This window comes from Drosophila ananassae, chromosome 3R, assembly GCF_017639315.1.
Source record: "Drosophila ananassae strain 14024-0371.13 chromosome 3R, ASM1763931v2, whole genome shotgun sequence".
NCBI lineage: Eukaryota > Metazoa > Arthropoda > Insecta > Diptera > Drosophilidae > Drosophila > Drosophila ananassae.
Genome location: NC_057930.1, coordinates 13,834,878 through 13,854,450, shown reverse-complemented (window position 1 = coordinate 13,854,450; position 19,573 = coordinate 13,834,878). Strand labels below are relative to the sequence as shown.

The following is a 19,573-nucleotide window of genomic DNA, read 5'->3' as shown; positions in this document are numbered from 1 at the left end:
ACCCTTTATTTCAAAAGGATTTGTTGATTGAATTTTCACAGTTATGCTTTTATTTTGGCTTCTGCATGCTGGGCTAAGATAAGTGGCGAATAAGCCCTGGCCAGAACGTCAGAAAAACCGAGCAACAGATTGCTCCAACCACGCAGGACATCATTTGCAGCTTAGCCCTCGAGGAGAGAGACTCCCAGAAACAAAAACAAACAAGCAGAAAAGACGTACCAGAGAAGTGGAAGGACATATTTGGAAAAGAATCCTGGTCTTTGGGGAGAAGCAAATTAATTAAATGCCACTCAAACCCTTCCGAGTTCAAATGAATGAAGTAGTTGGTCTCGGATCGAGCAAGTGAGTGAATTATTTCAAAAATTTACGATGACACGATGGCATTTTACGGCTGGCTCGTTAGGACGGAAGCCAACTGTGCAGCAAAAGAACAATAAAGCCAAAACAATGAGAAAAATGCTCATGACGGTAATATAAAGATGATGCATTTGAACAATTTCCTCAGCATTTCCAGAACGGAATTGTTTTTTAATTGAAATAAATGAGTGGTTTGTCATGACAATCGGATAAGGTTGCAAATTGTTTCGTGTAAATGCATTTCTTGTGGAAAGGATCCATTACCAGAAAGGACTCTCAAAAATGAGCCATCAATTTTTCGATTTTACAATCCGGATTCCAGACATCCAAACCTCTAAAAACGTGCTTGGTTCAACAAAGTTCAAAGTTCACAGCGACAAGAGCGTTTAAATTATAAATCACTCCACCAACTATGCGCCAAAGCACGGAATATTTGTGCCTTACTATCCGACGTACTGAACACGTACCAACCGCCGTACATTTACAAATGCATTCACACCTCCTGATGTCCTGACGTCCGGATGTCCTTGCTGCATTTGAATTTATTTGACATTTTAATGAGCGCATAATGGCAGTGGAAGTAGTCGCCAAACAGCGACGCGACTCTTTTGCTGATAATGGCCAGGTACTATACTATACGTAGGAGGACTTGCTGTATCCTGCCCCCCACCATGGACCATCCATCCCGGCATCCATCCTTGTGCCCACATCCATGTCACTGCCTTCAAAAACTCTAACTGGGTCACTCACTTTTGCCGGCTGCACTTGAATCTTTTAGGCCATTGGGGTGGTGGCACTTGTGCATGTTAGACACAAAAATCTAAATTATTTAAGTGCCCACCATCACCACCCCCTCGTATGTGTTCACCTTCCGCACTCTAATGCATATAGTACATCCATATGTGAAAAGCGGACGAAATGGCCACATGGAGATATAAGGATTCACAGTGGTGTGATGGGTTATGTCTTCTTAAAGTTCAATTCTTCTTAAATAGACAATTTTATAATTAATTGACATTTTTTTATATCGATTTTAAATAATATATCTAAGCCACTTAAGCCTGTTTTGTTTAAGAATTATGGGATATTATTTAGGGTATTAGTTTTCATTAGGTATTATTTTTAAAGTCAGATTTCCCCCACAAGTTTTGGAAGCACCTACACTTCTTGAATTTCTTGTTTCTCAGTCTATCAAATACTTAAAAAAAGAATTGTTCTACCCTTTTTTTTAATGTAAAAAATTCCTTTCCCCAAAGCTCACTGTAAAATATAGTATGCGGCAAAAGAACTCACAGTCTTTCTGAAAAAAAATACTCTAAAAAATATTCGCAAAAAAATAAAACTAGAAATGAAAATGCCAAAGTGAGTGCAGCACTTCTTGCTCTCCTTTCTTCGTGCCCCCGTCTGTTTGCAGACGTGTATCCTGTATCCAGTATCTGCGTATCTGTATCTGTTGTTGTTGCAATTCTGGTTTATGCCGCACCAGCAACCAGCACAGATACACTTTCAGTTTTGGCATCATTTAGATGCTCGTGGAGCAACTGATGCAAATTTAATTTGGACACCTCGCAAAAAAGCGCCGCATACGAGAGTGAGTGCCAGAAAAGTGCCAGCGGAAAAAAAAACGCAATGGGGTTGGGGGGAAAAAAAGGAGAGGCAACTATCCGGTGGCATAACTTGCTCTTGAGGTTGTGTGAACTGCAACTAATGATGTTGCAGGCACTCGCATGCGGCTTTTTGATTTAACGATCGAGTGTAGTATTTTTGTTTTTTGTTGGATAGTGGGCTTAATGGCTTGGTTTGGTTGGTTACCCGATTCCTGCGGTTGATGGCCGTCATTTTCTGATTTTTTGCTATTTTTTTTCCTTCAACTTTTGTCATAAACTTCATGCTTTGTTTCGCATAAATATCTGTGGCAGCAGCAGTAAAAAATATTTCACCTTTTGAGTGGCAGCGTCTGCGAGGGCATCCAAGGCGTTGATTTGGCCCGAAATCGATCTGAAGCAGACAGTAAATCGGATTTACCTCCGAGAGAGCTTAAATTAATTTTCCACCCATTTGTCAAATAAATTTTGGATTATATTTTCCGAACTGACAATACCTAATGCCTAAGCCGATACCAGACGGAATATCATAGTGGCTGCGTTGGGAGAGGCTTATTGACGTTAATATTATTGGTATTAAAACAAAAGCCGCTTATTTTTAAATCATTATTTAAGCCCTATAAACTATATGATAGACACATTGACTGATTGAGTTACAAATGATAAATCCTGGCAAGAAGCTTTGCCTTAACCTGGATACACATATTTGTAAATAAACTTAAGCTACTTAAATGCAGAAAGCTTAAAGCACTTTAAACTCTTCAAACACATCCTTAGGCTGAGGAGGCTGAGCACTGCAGAAAGGGCTTTTGAAAAATTCAATAAGCAGCCAGTTCTATAAATGTCCTCGAGGATGTCTCTAGTCGTCTATCTGTCCTGTCGTCAATGGCAGACTGGTGAGTTGTATGATGAACCGGTGGGTGTATGGGGAATATTTATTAAAATCGTTGTTCTCCATTTTTATTTTGCATATCAAAAGGCGTTTTCTTTTGGGTCCTTGCTCAACATTCCTGTGCGGAAGCATGTCCCAGAGGTTTTTCCATTTCTATACTTTTATCCATTTTTTTTATATTCTTCTTCCTTTTCTTTGGATATATTTGTTTAAGCGGAGTAGCATTTTGCCAGTGGCTAGCAGGACATTCTCAACCTTATTTGAGACTTAGGCCTATTGAAGTTGGTTGTGGCCAAAGCAAACGGGCCCGCGGCTAAGGAATCAGTGCTAAATGGACTCGCCATAGATGGCCCAAGATTATACGAAGGCCTATTTGTGGTAACACATATGTATGAAGCCGCGTTACTCTGCTACTGATACGTGTTGAAGTTGAAAGTGCAACACCGCCGAAGGCATTTGGCAAATGTCTCGCTTACATGAATTTCAATGTGCCAAGAAGATTAATGGGCCCAGTTCCCGCAGACAACTTGGCTAACGAACGTAGATGATGATATGGCATGTGGAAAATGGCAAAGTGGAGCTTATGTTATTCTCCAGATAGCCCATGGCTCTTGATTACAAAAAGGTTACTTTGCTATCTCTAATATGGAAATGCCCTTATTGAATTTTATTTGGTTCCTCTATGGTTCCAACTTAAATTTGCTTAAAGCCCCCTTCTTGTAAAATCCAATCAAATAGCAACCATAAATTGTAGATTTTGTCAACTGCCAGCAACTTTTCACAGATCCCCAGAATCGATGCGATGCTCTGCAAAATCCATTCATTCCATCTTCTATTCTCGTCCACTCACTTTGACTCTGTCACAAATTTCATACAAGCAAAGTTTCAATTTAATTTCATTAGCAATGCAAAAAGTAAAAGGACATGGCTCCTAACTAAATCCAAAGTCGAAATTTGATAAAAATCGCAACTAAGGCTCTGAGAGCTATTTTTCGAGACCATTCGAAGGCTTCAAACATTGGCTCACATAAATATTTACGACTATTAGTTTTTACTCTTCGAGATCAAAACTTTTTCGATTTACTTGGACTTGGCCAAATTTGCATATCGATGTGAACAGAAACCAGAGATGCAGAGATACCAGAGAGAGATATTTTCAGGAGGAGAATAAAGGAAGGCGAGGCGCCAAAAAAAATAACAATTAAAATAAATTTTACATAAGCCTTGGCACATTGCTATTACTTTGTCCAAATGTTTTCAATATTTTATGCTAAATCTTTGTGAAAACAATTTTGCAGCACGAATTGAATTGAGTTCAGTTGAGGAAAATGCAAATTAAAAGGCTCCCAAACCCTTGAAGCATGAAGTTTCGTCTTAAAGACTTGTAAATCATTTCCTAAGCCATTGGGAGTACCGTAAAGATACTCGCACTCACGGATGCAGATACATATGTATACGGGCAGAGATGTACGAAAAGGTCTCGAGAACCCAAATATGTCAAGATGTCTGTATGTAGGCCAGTGTATGCGATGCCCCGTCATATTTATTATTTATGTAGCTCAACTAAACGTTTTGCCGCAGGAATTATGGCATAATATGTCAGAAGGCAACCAACCACCACGCCTTAAAAAACAACAAATTGGCAGGTTTTGTTTACGGGATAAACGAAACATGGATACCCTTTTCAGATACCATAAACAAGGGATTAAGTATCCGTATCCTAAAATATACAAAATATAATATTTCGTTCAAAGAAATTTGAAAAATTTTAACAAATAATTTTTTTTTTATAATTATTTATTGTCTGACCCACAAAAATATTAAATTCCCTCCAATAAGTTAAATTAGAATAAGACTTTTCTGTCCCTAGACCAACTGGTGAAAAGTATCCAATTACAGTTGCCGTATTTCAGATTCAAAATCAACATCATCATACCCCCAACGAAAAAAGAGGACGAAAACCAGAAAAAGAATAAATATCAAGACCCCCTCAGATACAAATTTCTAAGCCGTCTGGCAATGGAAAACTCTATAAATTTTAAAGCCGCTATTAGCCGAGACTTAGTAGCAGTAATAGCAGTGGCAACAACTCATAAATTCCGACAACGGACAAAGAAAGTGGATTCTTGCTGTCCTGGCATGAATTTAAATGTGTTAAACGAGCCCAGTCCTCCTTCTCCTCCTTCCCAGAACATATCCTTGTTGTTGTCCAGTCCAGCTTGGACTTCCGCTAAAAGAAGAATCACCTTTAATGATATGATTGGAGGCATCATTTAAGACCGCAAAAGTTTCTATTCTTATGTGTGTGAGAGGTAATTGTGGTGGAAGTTTCTTAGGGTTTCGCATGGTAGGTACGAATAAAACTTTTAGTTCCTCACAAAAGTTAAGAAAGAAGGTAGGCAGCACCACCCAGGACAGGTAAAAACTTTTCAGGCATTTAAATCATTGCCTGCCAGAAGCACAAGACGCACAATTGAAAATAACCTCAACTCACACCTGGATGGTCTAAAAATAAATGCAAATAAAATATTAGGCTACGGTTTCCATGTATACAACAATTTAATGGAGAAGAGATAAAAGTTTGGGATTAGAATGGTATGGGATAGTTATGTTTTTGATTTATTTTTGAATTATTTTTGAATTATTTTTAAAGATTCTTCAAGGAAAAAATTATACTATTAAATTATTGTAGATTGTTCTAGATATTTCCTTCCATAAGATTTTAAGAAGATTTTACCATTTTATCCTTAAAAATAATAGAAACATGTTTTAATCTAGAATTAGCCAACCCATGTTCCTGTATCCTCTCTAAATCGAAAATCGAAAATATATTATATACATAGGTAGGCTCGAGTACGAGTATCGGCATTGGCTTAAAATAATGGCTGGCAATTTGTAGAGCCTACTCTTAGACACTGCCAGACAATGAAATATTCGTTGGCAAACACACGTCCCAACACACGTGTCACACTTTTGTACGAGTGTTCTTGTGCGAGTATGTTTTTTATTTTTGTATATTCCCCTAAGCACCATCATCAGTTGCAAGTGTGAACAATAAATTGTCATCAGCCCGGCTCGAATCGACTTTGCTTTATTTCTTTTCAGTCCGAGACTCTGACTCTCTCGCCAATTTATGGCGGATTTCAATTTTTGTCTGTATTTGTGTGTTTTTTTGTGTTTTTTTGTGCGTGTGTTGCTTTGGGTAGAGCAACTCATATAAGTATGCTCTACAAATTGACAAAAACAACCACACACACATACAAGCACAAAACGGAAGTTCTCGAGAAGGAAGTCAAAAAAAGCATGTGAAGTTTTCGTTTGTAGCTGACATTTATTGCGCACATGGCTTCTGCCATTGATTTTTTATGCGTTTTTCAAGAAGTTTTGGAGGCTCTCGGTGGCCCAAATAAGTGTGCTACAGTTTTTCAATTTCCATTCTATTGTCGGTGGCTCCCGATTATCAGCCAGAAAGTCAGTTCTGCCACTGCGACCCACTTTACTTTATGGCCCCTCATATGTACATTATGGGTATCCTCCGCCTCCGCCACTAATATTGACAGTTTTCGAGTGCTTTTTAATACGGTTAACGTTCTGCCGGAAAACTAATAAAAGTTTGTTTTTCTTTCCCATTTGATGATGTTTCGCCACCGAACAATATTGACAGTCGACGGGACGGGGCATATAAGATTTACAAACTTGAAATGGGAGCAAATGGGGGCAAAAGTAGTTGGTCATGAATTTTCCATTATGGCTGACGGACATTTTTTTGTACATTGTGACTTCCTTTTCATACAAGCCAAGGGACTTGGCCGGAAACAGAATAACTTCATTCAAGTATTTTTTCGTTAGTTAATGAATTATGATATCTTCTGGAAGTATGTTTTTATTTATATTTATTTTGGGGGAACTTTGATTTTTAAACAGTTGAATTTATTGTATACATTTGAGAAAGAGATTTGTATTCATTTAATGACTTATATGGACTAGGGCTTCCATTAAAAATTATTTAAAAACATACAGTCAAGAATATGGGCTGTTAGCATACAAACTACCACAAAACAATATAAGATCCTGGGCTAAAAACTAAGTATTCCTATAAGACGAGCTTGGGAAGGAAGAAACTGAGCTCATTCCCATCATCATTCTCAATCTCGCCAATTTGCATTTGTCGCTCGGCTCGCTTTGGTGTCTCGCTCGACTAATACGAATGTATGGGCATAAGAGTGCGCAGCGCGACACAGACACGAAAGGCGAATGAAAATCAACTGGGGGCAGTCATTATGGCGGCTTTCACTTTCGCTAATGTGTTATGAGAGGGAAAGGCAGAACCAGCACCAGCTCCAGCTCCAGCATCAGCATCAGCAGCCAAGCAAAAGCATAGCAGAAGCAAAGCAACCAGCCATTCTCGGAGGGGCGGCAGCGACAGTGCTTTGCTTGGAGGCGTGTAGAAGTGGGCTGAGTGCCAGTTAGAGTGTGTTTAAGCAAATAGGTCGGCACACAAACCACCCAACCACCTACTTATGCACACCACTACCCCGCCACACCACCATCCTGGCACACCACACTCACAGTCGCAGTTTAACGCGCCGCAGCTTACATTGTAATCTAAAGAACGGAAAACCACAAGAAAAAAAAGAGAAAGTAAAGCTTCCAGGACTTGAATTATTTAATACTCTTACACAAATAAAAACTTTTGGATTTTAGAAGATGATTTAAGATTTTAAAAGGAATTAAAATCGTTTATCATTTTATTTAGTTTGTTATTGTATTGTATTATAGTTTGTGATACAAAACATTTATAAGAGGGTTTTAAAAAAGGAATATTATTTTAAAATTATAGAAAAAATAATACAAACTTTCCAGTTTAGAAGTTCGATCGATGTTTTTAAATTTTTTAAAGATTTAAATGCAGACTACTAATTTGTAGAAAATAAAGTACCCTGTATACTTTGGTATGTTACAATGCACGCTTTTATAGATATAGGAAGGAGAAAGAGATCTTCGAGTAGTTATAATTGTCCCACTCTAAGAAATAGAGAATAAGAAAATATGTATATCAATTTTTCCTCAGTCACAAATAAAGTTCCGAAGCATACACACGGTGTTTTAATTTTGTCGCTTCGAATTCTGCCGCTCAAGAGGTTATGGGCCCAGGCACTGGAGAATTCAAGTTATTCGGTGTGTGACTCGATATTAAGAACAATGAGTGCTCTTTATCAAATTGATAAGTTAGAGGAGACGAACTATGACACATGGAAAATACAGATGCGATCTGTATTGGTGCATTCCGGTTTGTGGAGTGTTACGTCTGGAGAGCTAACTGAAACAAATGTTCCAGAAGGACAACAGTTTGCGGCCTTGGACAGTAAGGCGTTGGCAACAATAACATTGAGTGTAAAGTCATCTCAATTGACCTACATCAAGAATTGCTTGACGGCTGTGGAGGCATGGACCAAGTTGAAGGAGGTTCATCAACCAAGCGGACCTGTACGAAAGGTACAGTTGTACAAGAAATTGCTTAATAAACGGATGGAGCAAGGGCAGAGTATGACGACCTACATAAGTGAATTTGTGGAAATTCTGGATGGTCTAACTGGAGTTGGAATAGAGCTAAACGACGAACTTCGCACTATCGTTTTGCTATCAAGCCTTCCAGAGCAATTTGAACATTTCGTGGTCGCTATGGAGACACGAGATAAGTTACCTTCGTTCGAAGTTCTCACCATAAAGTTAAAGGAGGAGAGCGAAAGAAAAGGAATAGCAGATGAACGAGTTGACACTAAGGCATTCGCTGCAACGCAGAAACACAACTCACAGACGAAAACCTATGGGCAGAAGAAAAGAAAGAATATCGTTTGTTTCAAGTGTGGTGAACAAGGACACATTAAGTCCCAGTGTCAAAATGAGGGTGAGGGAGATCACCGCATGGCATCAAGAAATGTGGCGAATCGCCAAAGCAGCCTTTTGCACGCCTGTGACGTCAACAACATTGACAATTCAACATGGTGTTTGGATAGTGGCGCAACAAGCCATATGTGTTGCGAAAGAGAGCTATTCACAAAGTTTGAGAAACACACTGAACAGATCGGACTTGCCAATGCTGGTTTCCTTCAAGCAGAAGGTATAGGTGACGTCAAGATACAGACAGGCCAGTGCATGTTGACACTAAAAAATGTTCTTTACGTTCCGAAGATGACCGGAAATTTCTATTCAGTGAGCAGTGCTGTCCAGAACAGATGCAAGGTGACCTTTGACTTAGAGAATGCCAAGGTGATGCAAGATGGAGAATGCATAGTAAAAGCCAAAAAGATTGGCAACTTGTATTTGTTTGTGGGTGGTCGCAGCAAATGTTTTGCCATGTCAGCTGTAGATGGGATTTTGCTACACAAGAGATATGGACATATTAATTTCTCTAGCTTAAAAGAGATGGTATCCAAAGGGATAGTTCGAGGGATAGATAATATTCGGTTGCCAGAGAATATTAGTTGCAAAACGTGTATGGTTAGCAAAATCCATGTTCAACCCTTTCCATCAGCAACAAGTAATCGGGCCAAGGAGATTTTAGATCTAGTACATGCAGATGTTTGTGGACCTTTCCCAACATTGTCCCTCGGAGGTTCCAAGTATTTTTTGACGTTCATTGACGATAAGTCCAGAAGGATTTTTGTTTACTTCCTGCGTGGGAAGAATGAGGTGCTACCCAAATTCGTCGATTTCAAGAACCTGGTGGAGCGACAGACAGGAAGAAGACTTAAATGCCTGCGGAGTGATAATGGCGGAGAATTTGTCAATAAACAGTTTGACGAATGTCTGAGGCAGCATGGAATCGACAGACAGCTAACAATAGCGTATACTCCCCAGCAAAATGGAGTTGCGGAACGGGCAAATCGTACGCTAGTGGAGATGTCAAGATGCCTTCTGGTCCAGGCGGGACTGGGAGATCAGTTTTGGGCAGAAGCTGTCAACACTTCGGTTTATTTGCGAAACCGCTCCCCTACTAGCGCATTAGAGAGTATGACTCCTATGGAAGCGTGGACGGGTAAGAGACCTTATGTACAACACCTAAAAGTTTTTGGATCTCTTGCAGTTGCTCTGGACAAGGGTCCGAGGAAGGGCAGCAAATTTCAACCTAAAGGCAAAGAGTACATTATGGTTGGGTACTCTGTGGCAGCAAAAGGTTATCGACTATATGATCCATCAACTCGGCAATTGGTCGAGAAACGAGATGTGTTATTTGATGAACATCATGACGTGGCATCCAAGGGTGATGCTGTGACGATCAATCTGGAGGAACTGGAGGAGGCCCACCAGCAGCAGGGACCCGGAGATGCAGAAATCGTTTCTGACTTATCCATCGACGCCGGCAGCTCCGATGAGAGTACAGATCAGTACGAGAGTGCCGAAGAAAAAAGTGAGCATGTCGTGGAGGAGGCACGCAGGGGCCCCGGTCGTCCTAAGATCATTCGGAGTGGAAAACCTGGACGCCCAAAGAAGCAGTACAATATACTAGGCGCCCTTGTTTCGGAAAATGTTCCGATTCCATTAACTTGCAAAGAGGCGCTGAAGAGTAAATATGCAAAGGAGTGGCGTGAAGCCATGGAAAGAGAACATGATTCTCTAGTTGCCAACCAGACTTGGGAAATCACTGATTTACCCAAAAATCAGCGAGCAATTGGATGCAAGTGGGTATTCAACGTGAAGCGTGATAAAGATGGCCAAATAGAACGTTTCAAGGCTCGACTGGTAGCAAAAGGATGCTCCCAGCAGTTTGGCGTAAATTACCTAGAAACCTTTTCGCCGGTATGCCGATTGGAGAGTGTGCGCTTTATTATAGCACTGGCGGCTGAGCTCAAGCTACATCTTCATCAAATGGATGTATGCACCGCGTATCTTAACAGTGATCTGAATGAGACGGTCTACATGAAGCAGCCGGAAGGGTACTCAGATGAAACAAATCCTGACAAGGTATTGCTTCTGAAAAGAGCAATATATGGTTTAAAGCAATCCGGAAGGGCCTGGAACGAGAAGCTAAATGGCGTGTTAACTAATATGGGATTCGTTGCCTGTGATAACGAGCCATGTTTGTACAAACATTGTGGAGAAGGTAATCTTGTATTAATCCTTGTATATGTTGACGATATACTTATAGCCAGCCAATCGCACGAGGATTTGCTAAAAATCAAGAGCAGCATCTCACGATCATTCGAGTGCGTTGACAAGGGTCAACTTAACCATTTCCTGGGCATGGAAATCGAACGGGACGGTGATCTTGGAGCAATTACTTTAGGGCACACGCAATATATCAAGGACTTATTGCATACCCATGGGATTGATTTTTGCAAATCGGCGAAGACACCTTTGGATCCTGGTTTTCAAGTAGATTGCACAAGTCCCCAATGCAAAAAGGTGGATCCTACTTCTTATCAGTCCGTAGTAGGAGAGCTTATGTGGCTAGCTCTTACAACAAGGCCAGACATATTGCATTCAGTGTCAAAATTGGCACAACGGAATCAAAACCCGCATGCTGAACACATGGCAGGCGTAAAGCACGTCTTTAGATATCTCTCATCTACGATTGACAAGAAACTACACTACCGACAATGTGGTCAATCGTTCTGTGGATACGTGGACGCGGATTGGGCAGGTGATAGGCTTGACAGGAAGTCCTATACTGGTTATATCTACCTGTTAGCAGGTGGTCCGATTTCTTGGCGTTCGGAAAAGCAGCGAAGTGTGGCGTTGAGCAGTACCGAGGCGGAGTACATGGCACTATCGGCGGCATTTAAGGAGGCGATAGTCATGCGAAGGCTGATTATGGAAATTGGTTGCGGAGACAACGACACCCCGATCGTCGTTTATGGGGATAATCTGAGTGCGCAGGCGCTAACTAAGAATCCCGTTCATCATTCCAGAACAAAGCACATTGATATACGTTATCATTTTGTTAGAGACGTTGTTAAGAAAGGGCAAGTTTTGTTAAAATACAAATGTACAACCGAAATGATAGCAGATATTTTGACAAAAAATCTTCCTAAAACGAAACACGAAGAGCTTACAAATATGTTTAATTTGTTTTGATATTTAGTTTTGTAAACAAGCTTGCATTGAGGAAGGGTGTAGAAAATAAAGTACCCTGTATACTTTGGTATGTTACAATGCACGCTTTTATAGATATAGGAAGGAGAAAGAGATCTTCGAGTAGTTATAATTGTCCCACTCTAAGAAATAGAGAATAAGAAAATATGTATATCAATTTTTCCTCAGTCACAAATAAAGTTCCGAAGCATACACACGGTGTTTTAATTTTGTCGCTTCGAATTCTGCCGCTCAAGATAATTAAATATAAATTCGTAAGTAAATAGTTATTTTTTATAAAGACTTTACTGTACTCAAAGTTTTGAGTTTGCATTTGAGAAGTCAAAGCAGAAATTAAACTCGAGCTTAAGGCGCAAGCAGATGAATATTTTTTTTTTTGGTGGCCGAAACTCAGAGGGGTTGCATCTGCCACCCCCACCAGCGCCACTGCCGCCTCTTTTTACACTGGGGGATAAAAGTCATATACTCGTAAGCAAGATCCTGGCAAGCACATACATACAAGGCGCGTACTTGTATTTAATCAGATGCGCATACATACATATTTGAGTGAGCATTTCGAAGTGTGTGTGTTATAGTACAGTGTGTGCAAGTAAATTTTTGTCGTATTTACACTTATTTCATTTCGCCCAATGCTTTGTTTACTATTTGACTTGGAGTTGTCCCAACAGAGGCGTAACAGGGGGCGTGTCCATGGGGGTATATCTTTTCCTCTGACGTTAAATTTGATTTTTTTTTTTTGGGATGCTCCTTCTTAGCTGATTTCTCTTTGGCGCCACGGAGCGTATGAGTGATTAAAAGTTTTGGCATTAAGCAAATTGCGTCTAAGCCCAGTCTTTGGGCCATCATCGCCCTGTTCGTTCTGTTTGTGCCAGAAAATCTGTGTCGATGTTATGCTAATTATATCACGCCTCAATAAACAGCTGACAAGGAAACGTGCCGGGCCAATCACAAGAGATTCGTTGTATTATTTCTGGATTTTTGGCTGCCTGGCATTCGATTTTTGGCATTTCAATTCGCCCATTCCACTCAAATTATTATGCAACAAACAAAAATCTAATTTTTTCTATTCGGCAGCTGTCGGTTAGAAGTTTTTGGGGCTAGCTGATAATGTTTCCACACCCCACACTCAGAGAAAGTTTTTAATCGATGGAACTTTCCCCCAGAAGAAAATACTTGGATACGTGATTGAACTTTAACCCAATTTGGTAACAACATCTGCTAACTTGGACAACAGCGAAATATTTGAATTGAATTTGGATTAATTGGTTGGACATTAAATGGTACCTTTTTTATTGGGATACTTCTTATTAAGATGCCTACATTCTAAAGAATGATTTGAGATATAAAATCTGTTGATTCACTTGCTATCTCCTCTCAAATTAAGATCCCTTATTTACAAGCCCAAAAATATAAGCATAATTATATTATATCAGAGCTTACATGCCTCAAAGACTGACAAGATTGCCAAAATAACTTGGAAGATATTATCTGCGTACCAGGGCATAATTTATTCACATGGACATGCATATGTTAATGGCTTGCCAATCCGAAACAGACCCACTAGCTTTAATCTGATGTGTCGTATAAGTATATTCGTATATATATAGACTATTCCAAGAGGCCATTCAAGTGGATGATTACATGTAATAATTGTTAGACACAAACACACGGCCAAGAGGATAAATTAGAGTTGCCGGGGAAGATAAAGGCGGACACACCACCCATAAATAATAATTAATGCGTGACTAATTACTTGTGTAATATTGCCTTTATTAAGCCAAAGACAAAAGCTCCCAGCCGATAGCTGAGGATCCTGAATGAGAATTGAAGTCACAAAAGGAGACATGCCAGCCAGACACGCCCACACTGCCACCGGGGGTGTAATGAGCTGGCAATATGTCGTGTTATCACCACCCAAACACACAGAAAAAAAAGACAGGATAAGTCAAGGAAAAAAAGGAGTTGAAATTTCACTCCTGCAGGCGCCGAGCTAAATTCGTTGTCCTGGCGATGACTAAGTTGACATCAACTGCCAACTTGGCACATGTAAGCACAAAGTGTGTGGGTTTGAGCCAGATATTTACCTCGAGGCCTCTAATGAGCCTTGATTTATTTCATTTCCTCTTGCCGCCATCAAGATATCCTTCCAAGAAAGTAGGTTGCTAGGAATTTTCTTTTTCCCAAATGCCTTGACACATATGTATGTGCTTAAGCCACTAATAAAGACATAATTACTTAATTAAGTGATTTCGCAATCCTTGCGGCTTAATAATTCAATTTAAATTGGAAGTAGATGAAAATAATTAAGTAAGTATTTAAGTATTTAAAATATTTATAAGTGAATTTCCCAACAGCTTTTTAAAGCTTAAAAGCGGCTTATTTTAATTGACCTCAAAAATAAATATTTGCTAAAAATTATCAAACAGAAAAAGCGTATATTAAAAACAAAAACAAGCTTTAAAATGAAACAACATATTATAATCAGTTTTATTAATTTTTTTGGCTTAATGGCGCAACTTTAAAAACAAACAAATAAATTTATTATTCTCTAGTTTCAAGCTAATAAAAAAAATTTTAAATAATCAGCTAACAAAGTTCAAAATACTTGATGACATTTTGCAAACAGACTTTTTCTGGAAGCGACATTTGCAATTTATTGCATTGCACATTAGACGCCTGTCGGGCTGCTATGCACATTTTGGCCAAAAACAAACCACAAAAATTTTATCTTCCAGTTGAATTTCACAGTTTTGCATTTTTTCGAGCAACTTCCATTTTTTTGTCGTCTCCTCCTGTCTGCAACAATTGATCGTCTTGCCAGGGTTATGTCAGAAAAAGCCATATAAACAAGAAGTAAACCAGAGAGATGCAGTTTCATTTTTCTTTTCCCCGTTTCAGATTTAAAATTCTCATTCAATGTTTATTTGTCTAAGCGCCAACCCAACGCTTTCGTTTCAATTTGTTTTGCTTTTTTTATTTGTTCTTGTTGAATTGTATTTCACGTGGCATTCAGTTTATTTACTTTTCGGTGCAACAGCTTGACTTTTATGCTCGTTTATGGTCGCTTCCGAGGCTGTTGTTTGGTGCTCTTTGGATCGATCCAACCGAAAAATCAAAAAATTCTATCAGATAAACAGATATTCGTCATGTGTGTTCAATTTCATTCTGATTTATAGAGATAGAAGCGCGTATTGCTTTTATTTGTTTACATTTCAAGAATGTGGCAAATGAATTGCAAAACGCTTTGAAAAGTCAACAAAATCTTCAATTGTTTTAAGCTGTGGTGACTGAAAAGTGTGAATTTGATTTTTACCCAACTTTAGGGGGGTTTCTAGGGGCTTATATAAGTCTCCTCTAAAATAGATACCATTGGAAGCCACTACTATTTGTTTCAAATATTAAAATTATATATTCTTCTTAACTATCTTTGCTTTAATTTTTCATGCCCTTAAAGATTATTATTTTCCACAAAACTTCATAGAAAACCTTGATTTGTTTTGCTTTAGACTTTCCGGCTGAGTAAGCAATTATATTTTGATAACAAAGCAAAAACCACATCCACACTCCATTGAGAGGCATAAAAAGTCTGGGGGACACCGATGAGTGGCAAAGAAAATAAACAACTCGCAGACTGACCAGAACGAATTCGCCCACACCATGCAAAATATAAACAAATCGCAAGCCAATAAACTGAGAAGAGCCTGAGGCCTGAACCTCAACTAAGCCGACAGTTTCGCTTCAAACCTCCCTCGAATCGGTGGTCCAAATCGGAATATATACCATTAAAATGAGTTTTGAACATCCAGTAGAATTTAATCACGATGAAAATATTCTTTTTGATCACAGACATGTAGTGAGCTATAAATTTTTTATCCACAGAACTATTTTCTATTAAATTACCTCTACTTTAGTCCTACTTGTCGGAATTCCTGACCAAGCTCACCTTGAAGTCGTCCGAAGATCAAAGCGAAGAGTCCTCTATTTTGAATGAGAAACTTTTGCAATTTAAGTTCGAAACTGAATTGCTGGACTTGAGTTATCCATCACCCGACTATTATGCCCAAAAGGAGGAATTAATCTACAAGGTTGTATGCGAAATCAAGGGGCTCAAGCCTCAAAATGAGCAGGAATTTATGGAAACCTCGCCAGTTGAAAATTTTCTGGATACCTATGCTGGAGATGTGGAAGCATGTGTTATAGTGGAATTGAAATGATTTATAACTTTTATAAACACAAGAATCCCTTTAAGAAGCCATCCTAAATAGAGAACATTTGGTTGTCTTATGAAGTTGCCAAATCTTCTAATTAAGTCATTATCTCATACCTTGACTTTCTTTTACCTGTAAGGGGGTCTTTTTTTGTTTCAGACTTGAGGTTAATCCTACAAAACATCCCTCCAAGTCTTGGTTTAGTCAACAATTAATGTTTATCTTGCTGAGCATTTTCATTTAGGTTATGGCCAGAATCCTCCAACCAAGCCGAGTCCTGAGAAAAAAAGCACAACGACAAGAAGGGATACTGGTGTGATTGTGCATGCGGGCTGAGTTCTACCTTCAACCTTGTCCTGATATTAATTTAAACTAATGCCACAAGGCAAGTCACAACAACAGAAAAAACATATCGTACAAAAAGGGAAATAACCGAAGCATTCAAATCCGAGACATGTAATTTGCCAGGCGATTGTGGGAATGAGTGGTCCTGTGGCTCCGACTGGATATGGGTGTCCTGACGACAAAGTGACTTAACATGTCAGCCCCACGGCCTGATTATTCCGTTGACAGTGAGAATATGCCAAAGCAGAAAGATTATTTGCCAAAAGGTGGGGGACTCATCAATGCCAATTCCAAGTCAATTGAGAAAGCACAGAGAGAAATTGTGTTTACTTTATAAAGGTTTATTTAAAAAATAAAATATAATAAAGAAATTATTTTTCGAGAAATTAGTTCTTAAAGAATAATAAATATTTCATAAATTTGAATCCTTAACAAAATGTTATTTCTATTGAATTGTCCAGTGATCTTAACCTGTCGGAAGTTGTCTAGGAAATTAGCCACTGAATTAGATGGCTAGAAGCGGTGAACCGACCTGGCCCTACTTCATTAACATTTAGTTAAACTTGTCGCATGCCTCACGCATTTCAATGAACTTGTGGCAGCAAGGAATTTGGCTTTTATTTAATTAAGCCAAGCCTCTTCCAGGATACTCAGTCGATTTGTAACATTCCATATACATGCAAAGGAATAGGCAATTTCCTATCGAATTTTAAACAAATAAATGTGTAGAAATAGCTTAAATGCTTCGAGCCTCGACATTGAAGTGACGTTTGAAATTAATTTGTGCCGCACTCCTCGGCTGTCGGTTGTCGGGTGTCGGATGTCTTTCGGATGTCGGATGTCTGCGGATAAGCCGTGTAATTAAGCAAAATTCGCCGCCATTTGGTTAGCGGTTTTAGGTGCGTGAGAAGGCCCAAAAAGACGAACCCGTAACAGCCAGTAGCGTATTAATAACGTCAGAATGTTGCGCATGAAAATTTATTAAGATGCCGATGCCAAAGCCCCAACGCTCCCCAGTCAGCTGTTGCCATCTAGTGGGAGTTACCAGCTTGGTTTTGGCCAACTGGGCCACCCAACTTCGAGGCCTTTACTCCGCGAGGCCATTGCGCTTGACGGCTTCACGTCCATAATTTGGGTAATTTATTAACAACGCGGCGTATGCGTAATATTTTAAGTCCAAACACTCGATTATAAAAAACGTGAATATCTTAAACAAATTTAAAACAATTTCTGTGCAGTTTCTATTAAAAATGTTCTTTACAGCTTAAAGAGATTAACCATCCTGGTGATATAAAATTTCAAAGTGTTCTTGATTGATTTAAAATAGATTCCATAAACTTGTTGGATTTGCTGTCAAAATTTGACAATATGACTTATATCTGGTCTCAGTATGATTTTATTGATAAATATTGAAATTGTATTCAACAAATGTCATTTACGCATATAATTCGTTTAACTGGGTAAATACTGACTATTAAACAAATAGTCTAAAGTTTTGTTTGTATTTCCATAATTTCAATAAATACTTCAAAAAAAGGAGTATATGAAAAAAGTAAAGCTTAGTTTTCGCAAATTAAAAACAAACTTCACCCAATAATATTCATTGAAAAGTCATAATTACTAAAACTATTGCTATGCGATAGCTTTTCTCATTTGCTTTCCAATTATTTATTTATTTTGTATGGACTAGAAACAGAAACTGATACATTTTATTTTTCCACCCCCCAGTACCCTTCAAAAAATAATCAAGTCGAATGGGACTGCAACCGCATTTGGAAAAGTGGTTTATATCTGTATCTTTTCCAATGAAATCTGGCCGGCTGGCAGATGCAGGACTGTAAAATATTTTATTGCAGGCATTTGGGTGCAATATATGTAGAAAGCCATTTGAAACTTTACACTGGCCTTCGGCTTTACTGCTGGCCAAAAGGCTCTAAAACTTTTGCGCCAATAAGTCACCAGGCGACTGTTTGGGCCAAAGAGACGAAATGATGTAAGCCATAAAACTGTCCAAAAGTCGCAAAAGAGCGGACTCCTTTGAGGGATTGCACTACGTGTGTGTGTCTGAGCTGCGCACTTAAAAAAATATATTTTAAAACAGTCGCTGTTGCTCTGGCTCTCTCAAAAAAAAAATTAAAATAAAACAACCGCGTGAACAAAGCCCACAAATCATAAATTTTAAATTAGCTCACACAACCACCACCACCATGGCACGCTGAATAACAATAAATAATTATTTAATTATTTTATTACTTTAAGCCGAATTACAAATGAATAGAAAGCACGCGCCGACAATTAACAATACAGGCGAACAAAAAATAAGGCGACTATTTCCACAGAATGTTTATATAAATAAACAAAAGCCCAGTCCGACATCCACTCAGTTTTTATATGGAATATATAGCAAAAGTTGTAAGTGAGCGACCAACATCCGGCTAAAAGGGCATCTGGCGATGACGGAAAATAAACAAGGAGCAAGTAGATGGCAAGAAATAGGGAAAGGGTATTAAGATTTCACGGTGAAAAAAAATAAGTTGCTATTAAAAGGTTTAAAATATAAGATTAAGTTTTTAAGACACAATAAAGAGCAATAAATATAGTTTTTAGAAATCATAAAAATATAAACAAAATGTGCCAACAGTTCTACATTTCACAATATGAAAAAACAACACTTTTTTTTAACTTTTTATTGAACTATTAAAACTACACCAAATTTTATTTCTTTTCTAATATTTTAAAAAGTAAAATATAAATTTTAAACAATTTTTCAGTGCACCTACCTAGTCTACTTAAAATGTTTCCAAACCGTGCCACCAAAAGGCGTCGCCGCAATTACCCAGCCATGAACGCGAACAGAAACACAAAGCCAGGCTAACGAGTGGTTGTGTGTCGCATACTTTTAACCCGCACTGTGTTTGCCTATTGTGCCAAGCCAGGCCAAGCCGAGCCAGAACAGGCCAGAAGTATGTACGAATGTAATCGCATGGTTCTATTTAAGCCCGAATGCCAGAGAAATGGTATGGGGGTGTGTGCACAGAGTGGGTTTTAGCCGGAATAGGAACACTAAGCAA

General features: G+C 38.8%; 2 protein-coding genes across 13 annotated transcripts in view; one reads left to right on the top strand and one right to left on the bottom strand.

Moving 5' to 3' along the window:
* The window catches only part of LOC6496879, a 45,711-nt gene that overhangs the window by 9,000 nt on the left and 17,138 nt on the right, over nucleotides 1-19,573 (bottom strand). The window lies entirely within an intron of this gene.
* Nucleotides 15,568-16,270, top strand: LOC6498638. 2 transcript variants are annotated; one of them, XM_014906721.3, is made up of 2 exons: nucleotides 15,568-15,799; nucleotides 15,861-16,270. In XM_014906721.3, the coding sequence occupies exons 1-2, from the start codon at nucleotides 15,737-15,739 to the stop codon at nucleotides 16,161-16,163; spliced, it is 366 nt and encodes a 121-aa protein (XP_014762207.1). In that variant the 5' UTR covers nucleotides 15,568-15,736; the 3' UTR covers nucleotides 16,164-16,270. The 2 variants fall into 2 exon arrangements, with proteins under 2 accessions (XP_014762207.1, XP_001963220.1); XM_001963184.4 differs by having other exon boundaries at nucleotides 15,574-15,802.